This window comes from Neodiprion fabricii, chromosome 2, assembly GCF_021155785.1.
Source record: "Neodiprion fabricii isolate iyNeoFabr1 chromosome 2, iyNeoFabr1.1, whole genome shotgun sequence".
NCBI classification, from domain to species: domain Eukaryota; kingdom Metazoa; phylum Arthropoda; class Insecta; order Hymenoptera; family Diprionidae; genus Neodiprion; species Neodiprion fabricii.
This window is the reverse complement of record NC_060240.1, coordinates 8,121,365-8,143,585: the sequence shown is the minus strand read 5'-3', so window position 1 is coordinate 8,143,585 and position 22,221 is coordinate 8,121,365. Positions and strand designations below refer to the sequence as shown.

The 22,221-nt window shown below is 41.5% G+C and overlaps 1 protein-coding gene across 1 annotated transcript; it reads right to left on the bottom strand.

The window, feature by feature from the left end:
• Positions 1–235: 235 nt before the first annotated feature.
• LOC124176940 (BMP and activin membrane-bound inhibitor homolog) lies at positions 236–22,149 on the bottom strand. The gene is made up of 3 exons (XM_046558843.1): positions 21,342–22,149; positions 3,048–3,320; positions 236–2,552 (listed from the first exon to the last, which is right to left on the bottom strand). Exons 1-3 carry the CDS (start codon positions 21,511–21,513, stop codon positions 2,293–2,295), a joined length of 705 nt encoding a protein of 234 aa, XP_046414799.1. The 5' UTR covers positions 21,514–22,149; the 3' UTR covers positions 236–2,292.
• Positions 22,150–22,221: the final 72 nt, after the last annotated feature.

Below are 22,221 nucleotides of genomic sequence, written 5' to 3'. Positions count from 1 at the left end.
GCACGTCCCGCCAAACGATTTTTATCTGTGATGGCAATTTGATCATATTAAAACTACATAGTGTCTACTATGGTTATACATTAAAAATGCAAAATAAATGAAACAATGTTCAAACAAGATGAATGGGATTCCTATTTTATCGAGTAATGACTCACCCTTTCTGTAATACGAGTGGCAAAAAAGGTGTATGTAACAGGCATTGAAGGAAGAAATGAATAAAATGAAATGAGCAAAAAATGTTCAGTTATTTTATTTGTATTATTTTTTTATACTTTGTATAATCGCCCTGCGCAAGGCGATACATCTCATTATATGTGTATAAAATCGCATTTGAATTAATATTCATATTATTATTATCATTATTATTATTTATTATCAAGTTAAAATAATTATACAATATTATCACAATATAATATTTATTCGGAATATAAATAGAGCTATGGAAACCTCAATCGCCTGTTGGCTGTACGAAGTGAAGTTTAATTTGACGTTAATGGACCTTAAATGCAGAATCCAACTTTAGCCATTCCGTCAATGTTAAATCTCGTATAAACTGAGAGCTGTCGTTTTTTTTCTCTATGTCGCTCAAGTTCAAAAATTTTGCTGCACCGCAATCCGCGAAATTTTAATCATCAGAGAGAAACTCTTTTTTTGTTTCGTGTAATGCGCGTATTCCATTTTTTATTCTACCCTGTGCGTGAACAATTATTAAAATACATGAATGTAACTAGTTTTTTTTTTTTTTTCTCGTTTCTCAGAAAATGATTTCTAAACTGTATTATAATCGGATTAGGAGGTTGTGAACAAATCTGTTCGTGCCTCTTACGTAACACATATTAACGTGATGTTACAAATGATCTCATTCGTTTTCAAATTTTGCTTTTCTGGTTCATAACTTGTCTGTTGTACATCGCTTCTATTGGACATTGTGTGGCACAGTTGCTAGTTACTCCGCAATCGGGTTTGCGAGGATTTCGAAATTGTTGAAAAGTTTTCAAATCCAGAGGAGAGATTCATGAAATTTAGTTGAGGTAATTGGATCAGTAAAGCGATCTAATAAATGAGCTTTGGTGCACATTGTTTACAAACGTAAACTAAATAAATTTCATTGAATGTTTAAAAAAAAACATTCTTATTTTTCACTAATGGCCATTATGTCAGAATCTTTGACTCTTTGAACGGCTAAAAGCAATAGCTCTGAGTCAATTGTTGAATAATTAGTAGAGTATCATTGTAAACGATCTACGAATTACATCCTATTGCTAATTTTATTAAAAATATATACTATATGTCGATGAATATATTTCATATTACTATCCAATTTTACAGTTTGCACAGCATTAATTTTACTATATACTATGTTACAAAATCTTGGTTTTCCATATTGTGTATACTACATATATATTTATATATTTACATTATACAAGTGCGAAAACAATTACGGACGGGGATACTACACATATATACTCGTTGATAATATAGGAATCCGAATACAACATGATTACCTGTTCAACTCGTTGTATTTTCTTTGCCGAGGAAGTAAAAACGGTCTCTCGGCAGGGGGGGGGGGGACATTACGAATGGTTTAAATTTCTCCGCAACGAACATGCCGAACAGGAGCTCACAATCAGTAAAAAATAATCCCCGTCTTTGAGTAGAAAAAGGCAAAAATCATAAGACATGAATATTGTCTGAAAATGTTTTTTTTTTTCCAATTTTAGTTTTTTCTCTTTCTTTTTTATTTCTTCATAAAATTCACAGCCAAGAGAAGCCTCGTAGGGCCCGCTAGCTTTCTTAAGGTTCTATACAATTATATAGTATATCATATAAGGCCAACCCTTTGAAAGAAGTCTTTAAATCACAATTCACACATGCAGCTGTTGAAATACCTGTCCATTTATATACGTATGTCCTACATATACGTATATATGTATGCGTATATTTGCAAACAGCGCGTGACATTTTGTTGTTGTTTTTTCGCGTTTCGTAGGAGATAATAGTACGGTGAATATCGCATGTACGATAAATAACGTCCGTGTTCCTTGTGCTTACCAACTGAACGCGTATTACAGTAAAAGAGGAAATTTTTGAAAAACCTTTGAATTCCAAAATTTATCTACACCTGCGGATATATTTTTTCCTTGCTCGGATTTATTCCGATTTCACCAACACTGTCGGACGCCCGATGCTGCGACGGAGATGGAAATGTTCAACTCGTCTTAATTCGCTTCTCAGTTCTCAAAAATATGTGTCACGTATCTCCTCTTCACTCTCCAGCGGATCGGTTAATCGTTAGACGAGAGGCACTTTCGGCGGTCCCAAAAGGGGCGGCGCGTTATCCGGAACTCTGCAGTGCGGACCGAGCTTATCGCCCTGCGTCGGCATGGGCTTCAAAAGTCGAACGGCCAAACCGGCAAGAACAAGAAGAGCGACTAGGCCGCATATCGGGACGGCTATCGTCGCTGTTCTGAACCAGCCCTCGGTCGCTTGATTCCCGTGATTGCTGCTCTGGATAGGTCCGAAATTGTAGACTCGCTGGTCCCCGGACAAAACTGCAATAATCAAAACGACTTGTTACATCACTGCTTCAGCTCTTACACATTCCACATAGTCATACAGTCGGAATGTATATTTGAAATTGCAATTCTCCGATACCATTATTTTCTTTCTCTCATCGTTGGGGGAACAGATTCTGCCGTCATCTTGAATTTGTGGGAACATTTTTTCATTGTCAAACAACTCGCCCGTTTTGATATTTTTTATGAAAAATAGTTGTTACTAAACTTGTAGGAAATTTAATTCTCTACAACGTAATAGCCATGGAAATTTTTTGATTAAGTTTGATATTTACCACTCAAACCATAAATTCAACATGACGGCTGAAGTTATTGCAGAATTTGGTCTAAATTCCGGATTCTGGAACCCTGCCCGCCCAACGATAAGACAAAAGAGTGATGGTATCGAAAAATTGCAATTCTCGTTGTTCTTTTTTGTATACAGCGACTGGGCTGGTAAGAAACATCGTGACAATCCGCGTCCGGACTCACCGTGAAGAGTTCTATTGAGTTTCGTTTGAACCGCGGGATCGTCGACGTGATTGCACAAGTCCTGTTCGCAGCACAAAAGTCCCGCGGGACACTGTCTGTCCTTAAAACCATCGCCGAGGCACCCGTGCCAGGGACTTCGTTCCGGCCTCAGCGATGACGGATTGTTGAGGCTCGAGGGTAGTTCGGTGAAACAACCCGTGCCTCGGCACAAGTATCCCTGAGTCACGCAGGCCGCCTGGTTGCAGAAGCATCGCACCTCGCGTCCGACTGATCCTGAAACGAAACGATACGAAATGAAATTGCGCTAGTTTGGGTCTAGGATTCGAATTTTTCAGGGTGGTCCGAAGGAGAAGGTGGAATTCCGAGTCCCCGCGATCCGTCTATAAACGATATGTCAGTTAGCGGAGAAGGACGAACGCGGGTCGAGGACAGAAAGGAGACGCACGTAACTCTCATCCATCATTTACATAGACGGAAGTGGACCGAGATTCTCCTGGCTTGTCATAATAAATTAAGGAAGCCGGAGGCCCGAAGGGCTTTTCAACGCAGAAGCACACATGCCCACGTAACGTAACGTATAACGAAGATCAGAGCGGACCACCGCATCGCACAATTTGCCGATTGAATTGAAAAGTTTGAATAATTAGGATAAAAGGAAAAAGGGTCAAGCATACATATACATATGTGTATGAGTTATTCCCGATGCAAAAGAACCAGCAGCAGCAGCATCGAGGATGGAATGTCTCTGGTAATCAGCGGCGAACTGGAAGTCGTAAAAGATAAACCGTGCCCTGTTATGTGGTACATGGACAATGTTAAGTTGCACGTAGATGCGCGTGTACGAATACATATAGAGTGTATGACAGAGTATGCTGCACGCACACCGTGCAACCTGTAACTATACACTATACTGTACACACCTTCGTTAATGCATGTATGTATAATAACGTGTAATGCATGTACGTATGTATGTACATGCAGACGGAGAACAAGAAGTATAAGGAAAAGGAGGATAAAAATGAAGGCTTGAAGGGGGGTTCGAGAGAAGTACATGGACGCAGAGAAGCGCGGCGAGAGAGAGACCCCTCGGGCGTATTAATGAGCCCGATATGAAATAAACCATTAAAAGGCATATAAAAGCGGCCGAGGCGGTCTGACTAACTAACGTCGTATTTATTATTATAATATCAAGCTGTCTTTCTCCGTCAGTACCTCGCTCGCTAATAAGCCAGCGGCGTTGTCTCTCCTCCTCTCCTCGTGCATCTACTCTCTTTCTCTCGGTAAGTTTCACTCGGCGTTCTTCTATCCGAAAGCCCGGCGGGTCTCCTCGAGGGCAGAAAGAGGGCGCGGGGCGGTAGTGGGATTCAGCTCGGCATGGAATATAAAAAACGCTAAAACAGCCGAGTCACAAAAGAAAGATTAAAGTAGAGAGAATATATGGAGAGAGGCATGCGGCTGCCGCTGGTGATGCTGACGGAGCCGCTGCTGCCGATGTTGCTGCTGCTGCTGCTGCTGCTGCTGTTGCTGCAGGGATCTCACGAATCAAGAGGCGAACCGCGCGCTGATGCAGAGAAGAGTGAGATGAAGAACTGGTAATGCTTGTGTGTACGGTACGTGCGTGTGTTGCGCGCAAGATCGAGCGTGTGCGCGCTCGTTTAAGATAAAAAGGGATAAAAAAAAGAAAGAAAAAAGAAAAATAAAGTTAAGAAGAAGAAAGAAACAAAAGGGAAGGGGGAGAAAAGGACGGAAAAAAGGAAAGAAGAAAAGCAGAGAAACAGCGGGAGGTCGTTTCGACGAGCTCCTCTCTACTCCGGCACGGAACCCGGAGAGGATCCTGAGAGCTGGAGCGAGACGCGAATAGATTCGACTCCGGTTAGCTAAACAAAGACGTAAGACGGGGCCCGCCCAGGTCTCTCGTTCCCTTTGGGCTCTCTCCCAAGCTTCGAAACACCGAAAACAAACAGTGCTCTTCGCTCACGGGGCCATTCGTTATGCGTCCCAGGCATATTAATTATTTTCCGACAAGCCTTCTTAATTCATCGTTATTGTTTTTCATCGACCTCTACGCGGCATCAGCAACGCAAATGGACCCTATCCAAATACCTATATAACGTATACATATGTGTTTACCGCAACCCTTTGTCGTGCAGTCCAGCTGCTCTTGATGGTTGGTTGCTTGCCTGCTTGCTCCGGACTGATCCTTTTATTTGACGAATATTATGTCCTCGCATATATTGAATAATGTTGAGGATGTTAAACGGCAGGAATGTCTCCACGCGGTGCAACATTTTTTCTAACTCCGGGTTTGTATTGTACAGCCGATCCTGAACTGTTATAAAACGGCTTGTGGTCGTCGATTTTAAATATTCTTTCAATATGAATACAGTCCGATAGTGGGAAGAGTCGTTTATCGACCGTTTGGAATTGAAATTTTGAAAATCTGGAATCGGTTAGTTCGCTTTGGTACGCACATAATACCGGGCCATGTTATAGACGTTCCGTTAATCGTTTCAACGACGTTATATCAACGAGCTAGCTAACCGATCCACTGCGGGAATGTACGTTATACCTGTTGAATAAATTTCAACGCGCGATCGAACGTCCGGGCGTAGTAGTTATACATATCCTATAAAACGAATACGTAGCTAATTCGCGACTGCTACCGAAAAGCTACATAATTAATGTGACAATTCGTCGCGATCCGAGTATGCGAACCCGGATTTCACACGTTCGAAACCGAATTAATGTTCATACGAGGATCGAATTTGAGTTGTGTATTTTCGATTATACGCTATCGCATGGGATTTATAATATCCGTTGTATTATCTCATGTAATACACACGCAAGTAACTTACAGTAAAATGTCGCGTACGCGATTCTGCTGACCAACAGGTTCTATTTCTCAATTCATTCGATAACGGAATGTAACAAAACTTTCATCAACTGTAAGATTATATGTATAGGTATAATACATGTACCCAGGTACGATGTAACGGCATACAGAGTGAATTGCTAACGCTGCATGATCGTAGTTTGCTACAATGTAATGCGCATGCGCTAGAATCCGACAGCAATTGTTTTCTAGGGTGACCAGCCGTCGTGACGGTAACCTCAAAAATGTTGCCACTTGTACTGGGGTAAAGGAGTAGAATCTCTGTTGGGGAGCAAAGGAAAGATTCTTCATCGTCCTCGAAAATTTGTCATTCAGTAGTTTTAAATTTCATCCGAAGCATCGCTGTCATCGTGAATTTCCGAAGTGAAGTTTGTAAGAATTGACAATATATATAATACATAAACAATATGGATCGTGACCGGAATGAAAAATTGCTCCTCGCTTGAACGGGAATAACGTTAAGCACGCGTGCCCGTGTTAGTTATTGTGGAGAAAAGTGATAACTATCGTCATTATATTAAGGTAGGAAATTAAATTGATCGCATGTTACTTAGCAAAGATAGTATAAATATTATTTATTCATTGTGTGGCTTTATTAAAAATGAATAAGTGCGGCTTGAGGATCAACATAACCTCACAAACTTGTTGTAAATTTTTGGCGAATTATAATAAAAATGCGTATATTTGTCTCTGTCTAGTCTGCCCACCACCCGTTGGATGTTTGCGATATCAGTGCCGTTCAGAGTCAGCCAGCGCAATCTTCCTTGTATATGGATTTTCGATGCCGGATCAAAGGTACGAAGATTGAACTCCTTTATTCTAGTCCCCCATGAGTCTTCGGTTCAACACCGACAGGTGTCAAAATATTTGAGGTTAAAAACATCGCGGCGAACTGCCGTATAAATTTATGGCGGTTGGTCGCCCTGGGAAATAACTACTCTCGGATTGTAGCGCATGCGCATTAAATTTTAGCAGACGACAGACCGTTCAGTCGTTAGAAATTTACTCTGTTCCCACATCTTGCAGAAATGACAATAAAAAAAAAAAACAAAACTGTGTTTCTAAAATGTTGTAAAGATACCGCGCGTTATTGGAAAATGTCCTCGTGACGTCAGAGTCTGGTTGTCGGCGCCATTTTATCGCCACATAACCTAAGTTTTTAATTTTAATCGAGGCAAATCGTAATTCTTGGGGTTTTAAATTACTCACGTCACATAAATTAACGAAACGTAACGAATGATATACCTGTTCTACCATCCACACGCGAAAAAATACGGTCAAAGGCCAATTGTCAGCGTGGCTACTTTAGTTTGATTTTTACCGCCAGATGACGCGTTGCAAAGTGAGTGAATCCCAATAAAAGCGATCGCTGAAACGCGTGCGTAGGGCACAATTTTCAAATACATTCGTTTGTATCTACCTACTTAGGTTATATGCACACAAGTCTGGCAGTTAGGATGAATAATTGGTATGCGTAGCACGGCGTTATATGCAGGCGTGTCAGCAGCCGCGTCCAATTGAACATTGAAATGCGTATTCTGTTTCTGACACGCGCGACGCATAAAGGGGCCTCGACGATTGACACGCGTGTGCGCCTAGTTGACCGTCCCGTAGGGGATCAGCAGCAGTTTCTTTCACCTCGAACCGCACGCTGCACTTCAGGGCTTCCTTGTGTCGGTGGATGCAGGCCTCGCGCACACGCGTCCAACTTTCCGCACCGCTACGTGATTGCCCTGAACAATTCGCAGCCTATTAATAGATTGCGTATATAATTTGCCTTTTCTCTATTTTTCCGTATTGGCAAACTCCGCATTGGCAGCATGGCTGCATGGCACTGCTGCAGAATTACTGAGGTCTATATTTATAAATTGACACCGTGAAACGTGCAATGTAGCTGCATTTGCGTTTAATAGAAACGTCGCTGAAGAGGATATGTATCGATAATTATTAATTATTATCGATTTACCGGCTTTATTATCGGTAATAATGTTTCAATTCATACACACGCGGTAATTAATACCTACTGGTACGTACGGGTGAAACGTAAGATTCTGATTTTTTCAAACAAGACCTCGAACCTGAAAACTACCGTACCGCACCGTCAAAGCAGTTCATTTTATATCGACCGTATGACGGATAATTGAGAGATTTTCATCAAATAATTATAACCTGACCGAATTAATCTTTCGTTATGAAAAAATAATATCTCGTCGGCATCTGTCGGTTGGCTTTGCTCTCCTCTGCCTCTCCGCACGCATACCTATATACTTGACGCATACCTATAAGCCGCGATGGTTACCGCATCAATGCTGTCAGTCATCGAGAAAGGCTTCGAGATCCTTTATATTTCGGGGCCATGAGAGTGCAGTCGTTAACCGTGCTGCGGCTTGTACAATATTCAACATTGTGTATTTATTATATACTCGTGTATATATATATATATATACTATATGTTCGTTGGAATTTGACTATGGATGTGTATGTGGGTACACTGGAGAAGCTAATGAATAATCTACATGTTTAATATCACGGTTCGATGCTGCGTGCACCCAAAGCGTACTGCACACTACGTACGTGTAATAGTTTCTGTACTATCTATTCATTAAATGTTATTGACACTGCATGGCAGCAGCTACCACCGTGCACAAGGCGCGGTTGTTGACCGATTACAAAGAGGCTTAAAATCTTTAGCTCCGCGTGCATGGCTTATATAGCTCTATACTCGTCCTATTTGAATAGTCAGGAAATGGTATGTACGCATGTACCTAATATATACCGACCTGGGGCGTATATACACATTCCAATATTGACCGACTCGAAATGGTTTCGAACGTATAAACTAGCCGAGGGATAATTCTTGAACAAATATAGAAACTGCAGCAGCAGCAGCAGCGGGCAGATGAACGATGATGGGAACGAATAGGAGAAACTCGGGATTTGGGCATTACTTTACCCTCTCTGTGCAAACGGCGCGAATGGTCATATACCCGTGAATTTGAGGATATATTAGTGTAATTAGAGCCGCAGGTAAAACCGGAACTCTATACTTGTGGGAAAGTATCAAAATCCGACAGATGTTTAGGTACGTTGGTCTAATTTTGCATTCCTTTTTTACGTAATAATTTATGAAAATAACGCGTCTACCACGGAACGAGATATCGCTGAACGATTAGGTATTACGGGTTCCAGGTAAAGCCTTTACTGCAGTACGTATAATGTGTACGCAACATCGGGAAGTTTTACACCGACATATCTCTTGCAACGGGGACCTAAATTATTCCTCGGATTGCCAGCTCCGTGAGATAAATCAAGCTGCTGCCGCTGCTGTTGCCGCTGCTGCTGCTGCTGCTGCGAATGAATTACAGTATATTCGAACCGTGTGTACACATATCGGTATACGTATACACACTTCTCGGAATTACCGCGGTGAAACGACGTTCGTCGTCGTTCCTCCATCAGTTTCGATAACTACAGACAAATCTTCGGCTGCACGCATATTTATATCTCGGTTGCACGAAGGAGTGAAGCAACAAGTTTGTATAAAGGTACCGTTTCAACGCACTGCGTAATGCAGCATCGCCTTGTCTCGAACGGCTTTAATGATTTTGCACGCTGTACCAAAACACTTCTGAATTTACGGTCGGAAGAAAAGAGAGGAACAAAAATCGTTTCGGACCGTTCGAAACTTTGATATTTCGTCAAAGTTTCATTTCTCTACTTCTCGTATCGATACCAAAAAATTGTGAATTCAGCGCTTTAGGAACTTTTCAAAATCGTAATTTTCACCCCGCCCCAATTTGACGGAAAAATTACTTAAACCGTATTATTTTTCATGCGATTCTATACTTGTCGATTCTATACTTTCATTCGTACCCACTATTAATACCATTGCGTCAGGAATACTGTAACATTGCTGGAGATATTTCGAACGTTTTCATCCATACAAGTCCGCGCAGTTAGTCCGATATTAATATGCCTGTATAACAGGCTGTTATACCAATGAACTCTGGCACAGCTGTACGAGTGAATGGTGCCGGTCAGGTTTTCGCTACCTGTCGACCGTCTCATCCTGACATTCTAAAACAAAAACATTCCTGTGTATTTGCTCAGACCTGTAACTATCCGAGCATTAAGGACTTCGCTGCGAACCGTGAACGAGGACGAGGTTGGGGAGAAAAAGGGGGTGGGGGGGGAGGGAGGGGGTCGAAATAACCGACCGGTCAGAGTTTTGGGTCGTCTGGGCGTGGGGGACGACGGCAATTAGCAAGAACAATAGAGAACCAAGGGCCAGTTCTTCTGCGGCCGCTCTCTCATCGGCATTGCTGGCTTAAGTCCATACCTTTCTGGGAAGCACCCGAGGGCGAAGGTATAACCTGAGGTTTCGACGTTCCTTCCACCGCTTCAGGGCAGGTAGTTACGCACCGAACGGTCGGTGTCTCTCTCTCTCTTGGGTATTTTAGGCGGTCTCACGCAGCCAACCTTGTGCATGAACGTGAAAAGCTAACTGTCCACAATAAAAAAAAAAAAAAGCCAGACCTTTAGTTCACTCGATCATCTCGACGTCTTTTCACCGTGTGTAGCTGTAATAATTGTAATCAGGATTTGATCACTGTGTGCTAGGATCTTAGAAGACGAAAAATTTTTTTTTCTTATTTTTATCAAACGCTCATCAAAATTTTGGACAAGCTACTAGTACTGATATTTAGAGGTTCCTATTTGATTTGTTCCATTTTCCATCTAAATAACACGTAAAAAAACGGAAAAAGTTGGAATTTTTTTTTCTCGTAAACGGCTCGGGTTATCAACTATATAAATATTGTTTTGTATAGGAAATTTTACGCTCTGCAAAAGAAAAGTACTGAAATAGAATTCTCCTAAGTCTGACCGATTAAGAGATATTGAAGGTGACTCAATGTTCATAGGCGAATATCTCTTGAGCAGTTAGAGTTAAGGAAATTCTATCTCAGTACTTTTTTATAGAGCGTAAAATTTAGTGTAAGAATCTGCATTTAGATAGTTTATGAGTCAAGCCGTTGACGAGAAAAAAAATTCAACAATTTTCTCATATTTTTAACGTCTTATCTGAATGAAAAATGAAAATAGAATGGTAAATAAAACAAATATTTACCTCTAAATATCAATATTAAGACTTCACATTTGGCTGGGATATTCTAGTTGAGATGCTCTGAGAAAATTTTGATGCGCGTTTGAAAAAAAAAGAAATGAACTTATCGAGTCGGATTATTTAGTGTTTCCATCCTGATTTATAGAAATATGTATATACGTTATGTACGCAATCAGCGGGTTGACACAATTTTCCCCTTCCACTTTCTTATTTGATAACTTATGACATTCTATTACCACAGCAATAAAATTAAATATTAAAAAGGAAATTGCCTACTAAGAGCGGTAGCATTAATTGTTACCATAATAACAAAACAATGGAAACTATTTTGCTTTTCTATCTCGAGAGTGCGCTGCTAAAAAATTTGTGTTACCAACAAACGTGGGAAAAAAGTCAAAAATTCTACTAATCTTTGGTTACTTCATCACCCAGCTCGATTCGGGTGGTAATTTTTCACAATAATTTGACGAATAAGGGTCCTAAACCAAAGCATTGAGTTGTCAATCCGCTGCGCGCATTGTCAAAAATTTCAGGATCTTTTGGTTCTGGTTTTTCGATGAGGTACGAGGGGGTGGTTCATATCTCTCTCTTTCTCTCTCTCTTTCCCCTCGAATTTGTTACCGAGGCATCCTGCACCCTGGCAACTAGTGATTAGGATGCGTTTTAGGTTGGCATCGGATTGACGCAGCCCTACTTAAATCGAGGTTCGAGTATGCGGAGAGACGCGAAGGAGGAAAGAAAAGTATCGGCGAGGAGAGGAGAGGAGAGGAGAGCAGGCGGAGCTCGAAGGATAGGGACTGCAGGCGCCCGCCATCAATTACAAGCAATTGCCAAATTACTCCAAATTATATATACCAGGTTGAGTTATAAAATTTTCTTCCCCCGTTCTCCATCCTTGCATTTCTCTTTGTCTCTTCTCCTCTCTTTTCCTCTATCCCGCTGTTCGGGCGAGCGTTCTTCGTCTCAACACAGCGAGGGAGGATTTATAATATACTCTTGTGCAGTTCTAAATGTGTAAATAATGACAGAGAGGATAAGAAATCGCCGACAGACCACCGCGCAACGATTATACACGCCACGACCGCTGTACGGGAAAATAAGAGGAGAGGAGAGGAGAGGAAAAAAGGAGCTTCGAGAGTGCGGAGTGAAATTTAGAGGACAGGGATAAATGCCCAAGATGATAGGCTACCAGTCCATGGATGGAACGGGGAACAACCTGGAAGGTAGACAATGCGCTGAAAGTCGGACCGTCCTGTGCGCAGGAATTATACACACACGATAATAGACGCCTATATAATCCGAATCCGCCGAAATTCGTATCGTTCGGGAAACGTAATTAACGGTCATTATACGACGAGGTTTCGTCGAGACAAAAGAGTGCCGACTCGAAAACTGCTGCCTGTATAATAAGCAGGGATTCAGAGTCGTTATGTTCTCTCAATTTGGCACAAAAATTTTGCCAACAATCGTCGAGGACTGTACCTATAAACGCGCTGACATCGCCTTGTCTTTTTTTCTCCTTCTTTGACGTGGATCAGTCTCATTTTCTATCAACGATATATCGATCGTACAGCGAACGTATAAATGCACTGTCGCGATGTCGATCGGTATTCGTAATTTTTTATTTGTATTGCACGACGTACTGCAAAAAGAGAGTATAATAATACAAAGTGAATATCTAGCGCAATAGAATGATGACGATTTCGTCATAGTTATTTCAAACCTTCGATCTATGTAACGTAATAAGTATATCACTTCTGTAGCAAACGGCGATAATATATAAATATATATATTAATTCGACGGGAGTTATCAATTGCTGTTTAAAAATCTGCGACTCTGTTTCATTGTGCAAGAATGTATAATATGAGTTTGTCTTACGAATCTGCGATCCGCGGTGTAGATAAATATTGCACCCCTCGTTTGAATAATAATATATTACTGCATTTTATACATGCAACGTGCAGGCTTGAACGCACACTGTGCAGCGGATAAGTGCAGAGCCGCTGCTGCATTGCACACATATTCAGCAACGAAACTTCAACGTAGGAATACATGCATCACGCAATGCTCATGCAAAGATTGGCAGACCCGCGGCATCGTTTGCGCTCGTAAGCATCTCTAATTGCAAAATAAACGGGTGTAAGATTTATATACATATATATATATATACATACATAAGTGTAGTGTAATCTCTCCGTGCATGTCGGTTGAAATCAACACTGCTGAAGTTACGATCTTCTGTATGCTGCGTATGTAGTTGTATACATATATGATATAACGAGTGCACTTAAATGCAGCGATTTCCTGAACGTCAAACGAGAAGGTAATGGCCATTTTTTTTTTTTTTCATGTAACGTACGAAACTCAAGCACGCAAATTTCAATCCTCTGTCCACAGTTCGCGAAAATTTCCATACGTTTATAACCGAGGTAGTTCCGTTCTGAAGAATTCTACATATTTTATTCGCGAAACTAAAAACAGATGGAGCTGTTTTTGCAATTATATTACTTGCATAAATTTCTCTTTTCAAATTTTCAAAAATGAGTAATACAAGCCGATATAACGGTTGGAAGTTTGCCTTGATTTTCATCGCTACACGATTAGTTACTCGCGTCTAGTTTTATAGTAAACTGTGAGGGATATCGGATACGCACGAATTAGGAAACGAGGTAGGTATGTAAGATAGATGTAAGCGCGTTGTAGGAAAAGGCTAGAATTTTTCACAGAGCCGATCGATCAATCGCAGATAGATATTATACAAGATGAGAAAGCGCGTCCCTGCAGGCACATGAGATACCGGATCGTCGGGTTGTCACGAAGAATTTTTTCTCCCTCAATGGCGGTTCAAACTGTACAAGCGTACATATAAAATGTGTAACAAAACGTTCACCGCGAATTCCGTTTACCACTTAACATTACTACCCTCGATAGATTTTTATGCGTGTACCGTATACATACATAATACAGGTATAATAAAGTTTGTATACCCGGAGCGTATAAAAAGCCCATCGTCACTCACGCAACGTGCATGATGGACCGACCGATCGATCTACCTTCCAATTTAAGAAACGCCGCTCACTCGTTTCAAAAGTGTAAGAGGTGTTCCTCTTACCGAATCTTTTGATCCCTCAGCTTACTCGACCGCAAGTTTTTCGACCCTTTCAACGCACCGCGCTTGTATATTATCGCAACTTTGTCGATGAGAAAGAAAAAGAGATGAAAAATGAATAAATAAGAAATAATGACGTTAACATGCGACGGGTGAAATGGTGGTCTGAAAGTATATCCAATATCCAAAGATGGGAAAATCAATGAATTCATATTACGTAAGAATTTTAATTTGTAGAAAGTCGGAGAATACATAGAAATGACGAAAATGTTCTTATAGCTAGAGAAAAAAAATCTTGATTATAATTTACTTTGTCTCTCATATATTTTTTATAGTCGAAGATTCGTTTTTATTTTTCCGATATTTCCATGAATTTCTTTTATCGCGATTCTGTACTTTATTCCTGTTATATGAATTTGAAACATTGCACACATTTAGACCATTCCTCATAGCTAAATTGAAAAATTCTATACGAATTATTCAACGTTAATTCAGAAGTTTTGAAAATTCGATATTCCGATCCTTTGAACTTGTGGTTACATATACGAAATCGTAGCTCAGCCAGATCAACAGACTTTTGGCGATAAGACGAAGCCGAAACGCATCTCGTCACATCACCCACGCTTGAACAGAGATGACGATGAAATAAAATACTGCAACGTACGCGATACGCAGGAAGCCTGCGTTGATTCGTTCGCCTCCTCCGATATTGACCCTCGGACCTGTGCTCGCGTTGTTTAATATTTATTTATTTATAATGATAATCTACACATGTAAGATCGAGTTCAAACGTTGTACATTCTAATATACATATAACATGTTGATAAATTAGCCGATAACGGGCATGTGCCATTGACACGGTATGTTGCCGCGCGTATACAACGTACTGTACCTACATATATATACATACATATCAGCCGGGCATAGGTCGAAATAAACAGTAGTCATTCGGAGGTGTAACGAAACAGGGTGCTGGGATATTTATCGCATAAATAATGTATAAGAAGGCAGAGCATACATGTATAGACATCAGCAGCAGTAGCAGCGGCAACGGCGATGACTCAAACAAGTACGAAACATACTCATCGGATTTACCCCTCGGTACAATTTTCGTCGTTCTTTCATACATAACTGCAAGTTACTGTGTGGGATCTCAACAATGGCTAAGGTTTAGTCTGTTCATCGGAGGATTCGCATCATAATATCATAATTATTGATATATGCTCGCTCTTGTATTTATATACGTATATGCAAATATTTAGTACGATAATACATGCGCGGATAAGCTTATTCGTTACTGTGTCGACGTCCTAAAGGGGTACTTTGGTCGATTTTTACTGTTACGAATACATTTCTAAATATCGAAGTCCACGTACATATTCCAACAATCGGAAAAGAATAGAAACGGAACGATTAGCAGAATTAGGAATCCCATTTCTTTAAGTTTCCGAATTAAGCACGAGTTATTCCAATGAGACATTGTTCGTTTTAATCTGTTTATTCGTTTCTATTCGATTTTATCTGTTCTTTCCTACCCCGTCATATTCGCGACAATGCCACCTCTAATAGCTTGTTCGTTTCAAGTATTTATTTAGAATAAGTGATGGCAATTATCAATCCGATTCAATTCTGTCTGATTCAAATCGGAACAGATCGTATTGAAATTCTCAATACGTTTCTATTCTTTTCCGATTCTTGGAATGTCAAACGCGAATACGAACGTAAGTTTCTCATTCTATATGCAATTCTGAACGAAAACACTGAAATACATTTTTGTTTCGAGACAGACATAAGAATAATGATATGAATTCACTATTGCGATTTCTTAGAATCCAAGCCATTTTTTGAGTTCTGCGCTGAATGAAAATGTATTGAAGTGGTTTTGTTCAGAATTGCACATAGAATGGGGCATTTAAGCCCTTTTACGCGTGTGAGATACGTGGATGTGAAATTTGACCGCGGCTTACGCATTACAAACATCCTTGTATAGGAATGTTCATTAACGCCTTGGGCTTCCGGCTAACTTGTTTCAGATTCAAAACAAAATGCGAGCTCGAATTCTCTACGAATTATGTGACAATAACCGAAGATGCAACCGACGTGAGAGATTGGAAGTCGTCACATAATCCGTACAGCATCGAACTCACATTTTGTTTCGGATTGCAAACAAGTTAGACGGAAGAGAAAAGCATTGATGAACATTACTGTACGTATTATCGTAAACCTATCAAGGTTTTTGAATACTTCGGCCCTCGGTCGATAAGACAGCATGGGATAAACGAACTCCCCTGTGGAGGAATATAACGCGATGATTCAGAATCGGTTCCGCCACTTCACCCTTCGGCAAACTCTCGAAAATACAAGGGACGTCTGTGCCATGCGGCAAGTGATGCATGCACTTAGCAGCTGTTGGCGCATCCACGCGTACGTACACTGCAAGTGCACCAACAGCGGCAGCAGTCAACGACGTGAGGAATAATCGCGGTACCTGCATTTCAACGAGGGAAAGAATTATACGGAGTTTCAGGGATACGTGAGTGCACGCAGAAGATGTGAATATAGGAGGAGGTGAGGTTAGACTTACAGAACGGCTGCAACCACCGCGCATCATCGTTGGATGTTGTGTGCATTTGAATTCAAAGCCGAACGTTCGAGCCGTTCAACGAATTCAACGTGTCTCGTTCGTTGCTTGCTTGCTGGCTTGTGTTTAGCCCGCGTCATATCGCATACCAAACATTAACGCTTTGAGCTTCTTCGAGGCTGCTGCTGCTGATGCACCGAGCTGCATATCGCGCCACGAATAACAAATATGTACAAATACCGGGCATGACAAACGGCCGAGAAACCCAACCCAGTCGGTATACTATACACTGCAGGTTTCTAGATTTATTCGAGACGAAAAGTACGAGACACCGTCGTCGATGAGATTACAGGCACATTCGAGCTGACCGCGCTTTCAGAAATCGCGGTCAAACCGCATTCGCAAAGCTTCGAATTGCATTCGGGTTATTTCCGCTCTGCAGTTATTCCGACAGTGCGATTACAAAAAGGTTTAATAAGAAAGGTAGAGGTAGGGCGAACCACGCTCCCCGTGTCCGTGTTAAAAACAGTTCGAGCTATATTTATCTCGGGGGTTTGCTTTCGTGGAGCAGTATTATATCTGCCTATATGTTAGACGACTGTACCACGTACGTCTAACTAACTAGTTTGCCTTACTTCCGAGCAAGCGTAATCCCCGCACCGCATTTAATTTCAACGCCCGTGACTCGAGTTTTCTTCAACCGCGGAGAGCTTCGTTTTTCGTCCTGCGAAATGCGATCCGCATACCTATAAGTGGCAAAAAATCGTGATTTCTATGTAAACCGCGCTGCCGTGTAATTTCATTATACCGTGAAACAAGTATGATGTCTATAGTCAAAAGCAGCTATTATAAAGCTCTTGGAAAGAGGCCACAGATTATACTCTTGCGTATACGCGTACATGTATTATATATCACGTGTATTCTACTTCGCAAGATACGGATATATAGATATACAGATTAAAGATAGAGCGAGAGAGAGAGAGAGAGGTGGAGAGCTTTCCGATTTGTTAGAGGATTGTTTGTTTAAGTTTGAGAACGAGGGCCTCTCTATCTCTGCTTCAGGCAGCGTATATGTATACACATATACAATACATACCCGTTAACAACATGCGAGAAAGATCCGTACGCGCGTGTGCATATTCTCACCGATCCTCCTGAAATTGTATATTTTTTTCCCTGTCAAATATTAATTTTTCGTTTTACCGTTTAGCAAAAAACTATATGTAAATGCCGTAGTGGCGCCCCGTTGTGCGCTGAGTTTACATCTCTCAGCCTCACACACGCAAACGGACGTTAAACGTATACCTACTGTAAATGTTATTACACGTATACTTTACACATATATACAAGACGACGTGGCCGTGCATATTCGCTTGAATTACCGCACCGTGTCTACTGTAAAGTATCATACTTATAACTCGACGATCCACCGTGTTGGGAGCGAGTTCGGTATAACGCATATGTATATTCTACACACACACACACACGCGCACATACACACGTACGTACATACATGCCTAAATACACACCCGGAACACGGTCAGTGACGCATATGTATATTGAACGGTGCACCGGGGCCTGTCGGGCCCATATGCGGGGCGCCAGGACTTCCGCGTTTGTCTCGAGGTTTCGTTTCGTTTCGTTTCGTTTCGGTGCGGTTTGTCCGTCCATCCGGGTGCGCCGATATCTATCATCGCGTGTACCTACATCCGTCTAACTATGTATGTGGATGTATACGTTGTACTTGGGCAAAAGCGTGCGGTTCACGACACCGCGTGGTTTATAATTTTCGTGAGAGAGTGGATGTAAAGGCAGTGCAGCGGGACGGCGGGAAAACGGTTCCGAACAGGAAAGACCTCTCCCTCCCCCCTCCCCCTCCCCACCCTCCTTCTTCCTTCTCCTTCCTTCCTTCTTGGGGCACAACGTTTCGTACCGTCACGCATGCACGCGTTCGAACGCGCCAGGCGCCTAAAAGCCTCACCGACGTTGGATGACGAGGACGAGGACGAGGACGAGGAGGAGGCGACGTGTCCTGGGTGTCCGTCACATCCTCCTCCTCCTGCTCCTTTCATTTGTGATTGCATGCGACTCGGCGCCGGGGATTCGGCGGCGCCAGTCGTCGGCACACTTTCGACCGCATTGTGGATGTGATTTACGCATCATGCGTTAATCGTGATGATACACATGCGTGCTTGTAGGTACAGGATGTAGAGAGGCGCGTGAGCTACGGTTTACTTACACCTTTACTCGTACCTGTAACGACGTGCATTATTAATCCAGTCGGAACTTACATTTGAGATTGCGATTTTTTCAAGCAATTATAATTTTCTTTATCTAATCGTCGGAGTACCAAATTCTGCGGTAACTTTAGCCGCCGTCTTGAATTTATGGGAGAATCTCTTTTTGTCAAATGACTCGGAAAATTTTTTTTTTTTTTCAAATTTTTTACCAAAAATCATCGAAACGTAATGAACTTGTTGGAAATTTAATATTCTACAATTTTTGTTAGAAAGATTTTTTATTTAGTCTATGACAGATATTTCCGGAGTTGAATTATTAAATTCAAGATGGCGGCGAAAGCTTTCGCAGATTCCGATCGAAATTCTGGACTTAGACCGCGAACGATTGGAAGGAGAAAACAGTGGTATCGAAAACATTGCAGTTTCGGGTATTGTTTTTTGTTTTTTTTCTCGTTTTCTGTACATTCCAACCGATCGTGGGCTACATACCCATGACGAATCCGGGATTCGAAACACGCATCGTCTGCATGTATACGACACGTGTATGTTGCATTGTGCATACATATACATGGAGCATGCACAGGCGCTGATTGCAAGCCGAAAGGGTTTTTCCGTAAAATGAGACGGTCGACCTGACTCGTTAAATATGCGACTCGCCGCTCAGCGTGCCGCGAGCGTGATGCACGCGCTTTGCATCCTATGTGCATATGTGCGTGCATGTGTGTGTGTGTGTGTGTGTGTGTGTGTGTGCGTGTGTGTGTGTGTGTGCAACGTACGTATATACTGTATAAGTACCGACGACTGCTGCGGAGGCCAGCACACCGCACAACAACCGCCTAACTGGCGCCCGCCGCATATTTTATCGTTCACGTGTATGTATGTATATATGATGTCTATATATGTATACATGTATAAATGTATATAGATATGTGTACATACATACGTACCGAAAGCGCATATATATATATATGTGTGTGTGTGTGTGTGCGAGTGTACATATATAATTATATAACGCAAGATCGGTCAATTTATAAGTTTGTATTTATGTATCGTACCTAGTTACACCGCGTGTGAAATTAATTTTATATACAGCAGGGGTAATTATTATGAAAAAAAATCACGGGACTTAGATACCTACGTTGTATTAAACAGCACATGTACAGTAGGTACGAGGGATATTTATACGTACCCTATATCTATATATCTACGTGCGTATCTAAGGCGCCGATGTTTCGACGCGCTACGCGCATATCTACGGCCGCATTATTGCATTACGCGTATGGTATACCACGTATTATAGATACATACATGCACGGGTGTATGTATCATTATTCACAAGAGTTAATATACGGGAGAGAACCGCTAGTCGTATGGCATGTATAGATGATGCTTATATATATCGTACACACCTTGAGGCGAGATCTCGGATATTGGTTTCGGAGATCTGCACCAGCCATGTACGTACATCTGTGCGTTTACATACGTGTGCGCATACGTATGTCATTCGATTATTATACAATATTGTGTAGACCTGTATTATATGTACGGGTTTAACGCTATTGTCATTTGAGTAGTTATATTATACGCGTATTGCATACCTGGGTATACACGTGTATGTTCACGAACCGCTGTTGAAACCGATCTTTATATCACGCATATAACGCGACACCTTCGGTTATTACGTATATTGTACCTGTATCTAGGCGTATAAAGATCAAGAAACGAAAAGAGCAAGAAACAAAATATATATATATATAAAAAAAAAACGCAATAATTGTTTTTTAAATAAACTACGGCGAAACACGTCTGTGTTATAATCTATATGGTGTAATAAAAACAAGTTTCGAAATTTATCACGTGCACGCCGGTGTTCAAGTCGTGCGATCAATTTTTGTGAAATAGTTAACGCGTCGCCCTTGGATCACGGCGTGCATTTGATGCATATTACTTGCACACGCGTTTATTATATACCTGTAGTACAGTCATAGAACCGTGTGTTACAACTTTTTGAAACACGTCACACGTATGCTGTATGATTTCATTCGGTTTCAGGAGCGCTATCTTAACCCTATAAGAACGGCAACGGGGGCGATGGGGGTTGAATAACACCCCGCGTGAATTTAAATTTCCCGCCTTAGGACAACGGCTCACGTTTTCGACCCGAGGACATCGACCATAATTAAATTTTTTCGAACTTACGAAAAATGTTTTTTGGCTCACGTGATTCTTTATTGAAGAAAAAAAACGATGAAAATGAGACCCTATAGAATTCTTCACGTTTTTTCACCCCTCCGTTACAGTCCTAGGGTTAAGGGTGAAATTTGTTATCACAGGGGGATATTTACCTTTGTTATCATTGAATTTGTTGTTGTCATTGCTGTTGTTGTTGTTGGTTATTCTCCTCTCCTCGTCCGCCAGCATCCCATTGTCGTCATACTCCAAATTGACGGAGGCGCCCGCCGTCGCGACGCTGAGGGTCGTTATCGTTGCGAAAGTTATCAATTCCCGTGGCAGCATTTTGCTTCAGCTTGATATGTACGTTTGTATCTATATATCTCTGTATGTACACGTTGTATTACCCGCTGAGCGAGTAAACACTTTCACGACTCGGTCCAGAGTTGGTTGATTTTTCGTCAATTATTATACGTACAACAAGTATAATTTTTCTCTTTCCCCCCCCCCCGTGTTAAACGATTATTTTAATCGATATTATCTATCGCAGGTTTATCGATCCGTTTACACTGTGGATAAATCGGGTAACACGAATAATTTTAACCAATTATTTGCCGCAGGTACGAATCGTACAACCGCGTCAATTTCATTCGACTCTCGTTTAATTTTCGTTCAAAGAAACAACGTCGAATTCATATTACGCACACCCCGCGCACCGAAATCACAGAACAATGTACCGAACTGTAATATCAAAGAAAACATTAATTCTCCTCAATAATAGTTTAAAAATAATATCGTTTTTCACAAAATTTACTTTCGACCGAGGTAAAAGACTCGATCAAATCTCGTTAAATTAAACCGGCGTGCACCTCGAGCGGCATCGAAATTCGTTTAAAGTGCACGTACGAGCGAGTCTCGGAGGTACGGCACTGAACCGACTCTGCGAGAGGAAGAACTCGGCCGATCGTAGCCGGCGAAGAACGCTCTCTGATAGTTTTTAAACTACGGCGGCCCTCGCCGAGGCGTTCCGGTCAGGAGGCTCGTTTGTGTGGG

Excerpts from the sequence above, each read along its gene's own strand:
- LOC124176940 (XM_046558843.1), bottom strand. The coding sequence starts at position 21,513 with ATGCTGCCACGGGAATTGATAACTTTCGCAACGATAACGACCCTCAGC. Across the intron at positions 3,321-21,341 it reads CAAATTCAATGATAACAAAG|GATCAGTCGGACGCGAGGTG; the intron begins GTAAATATCCCC and ends GTTTCGTTTCAG. Across the intron at positions 2,553-3,047 it reads ACTCAATAGAACTCTTCACG|TTTTGTCCGGGGACCAGCGA; the intron begins GTGAGTCCGGAC and ends TGATTATTGCAG.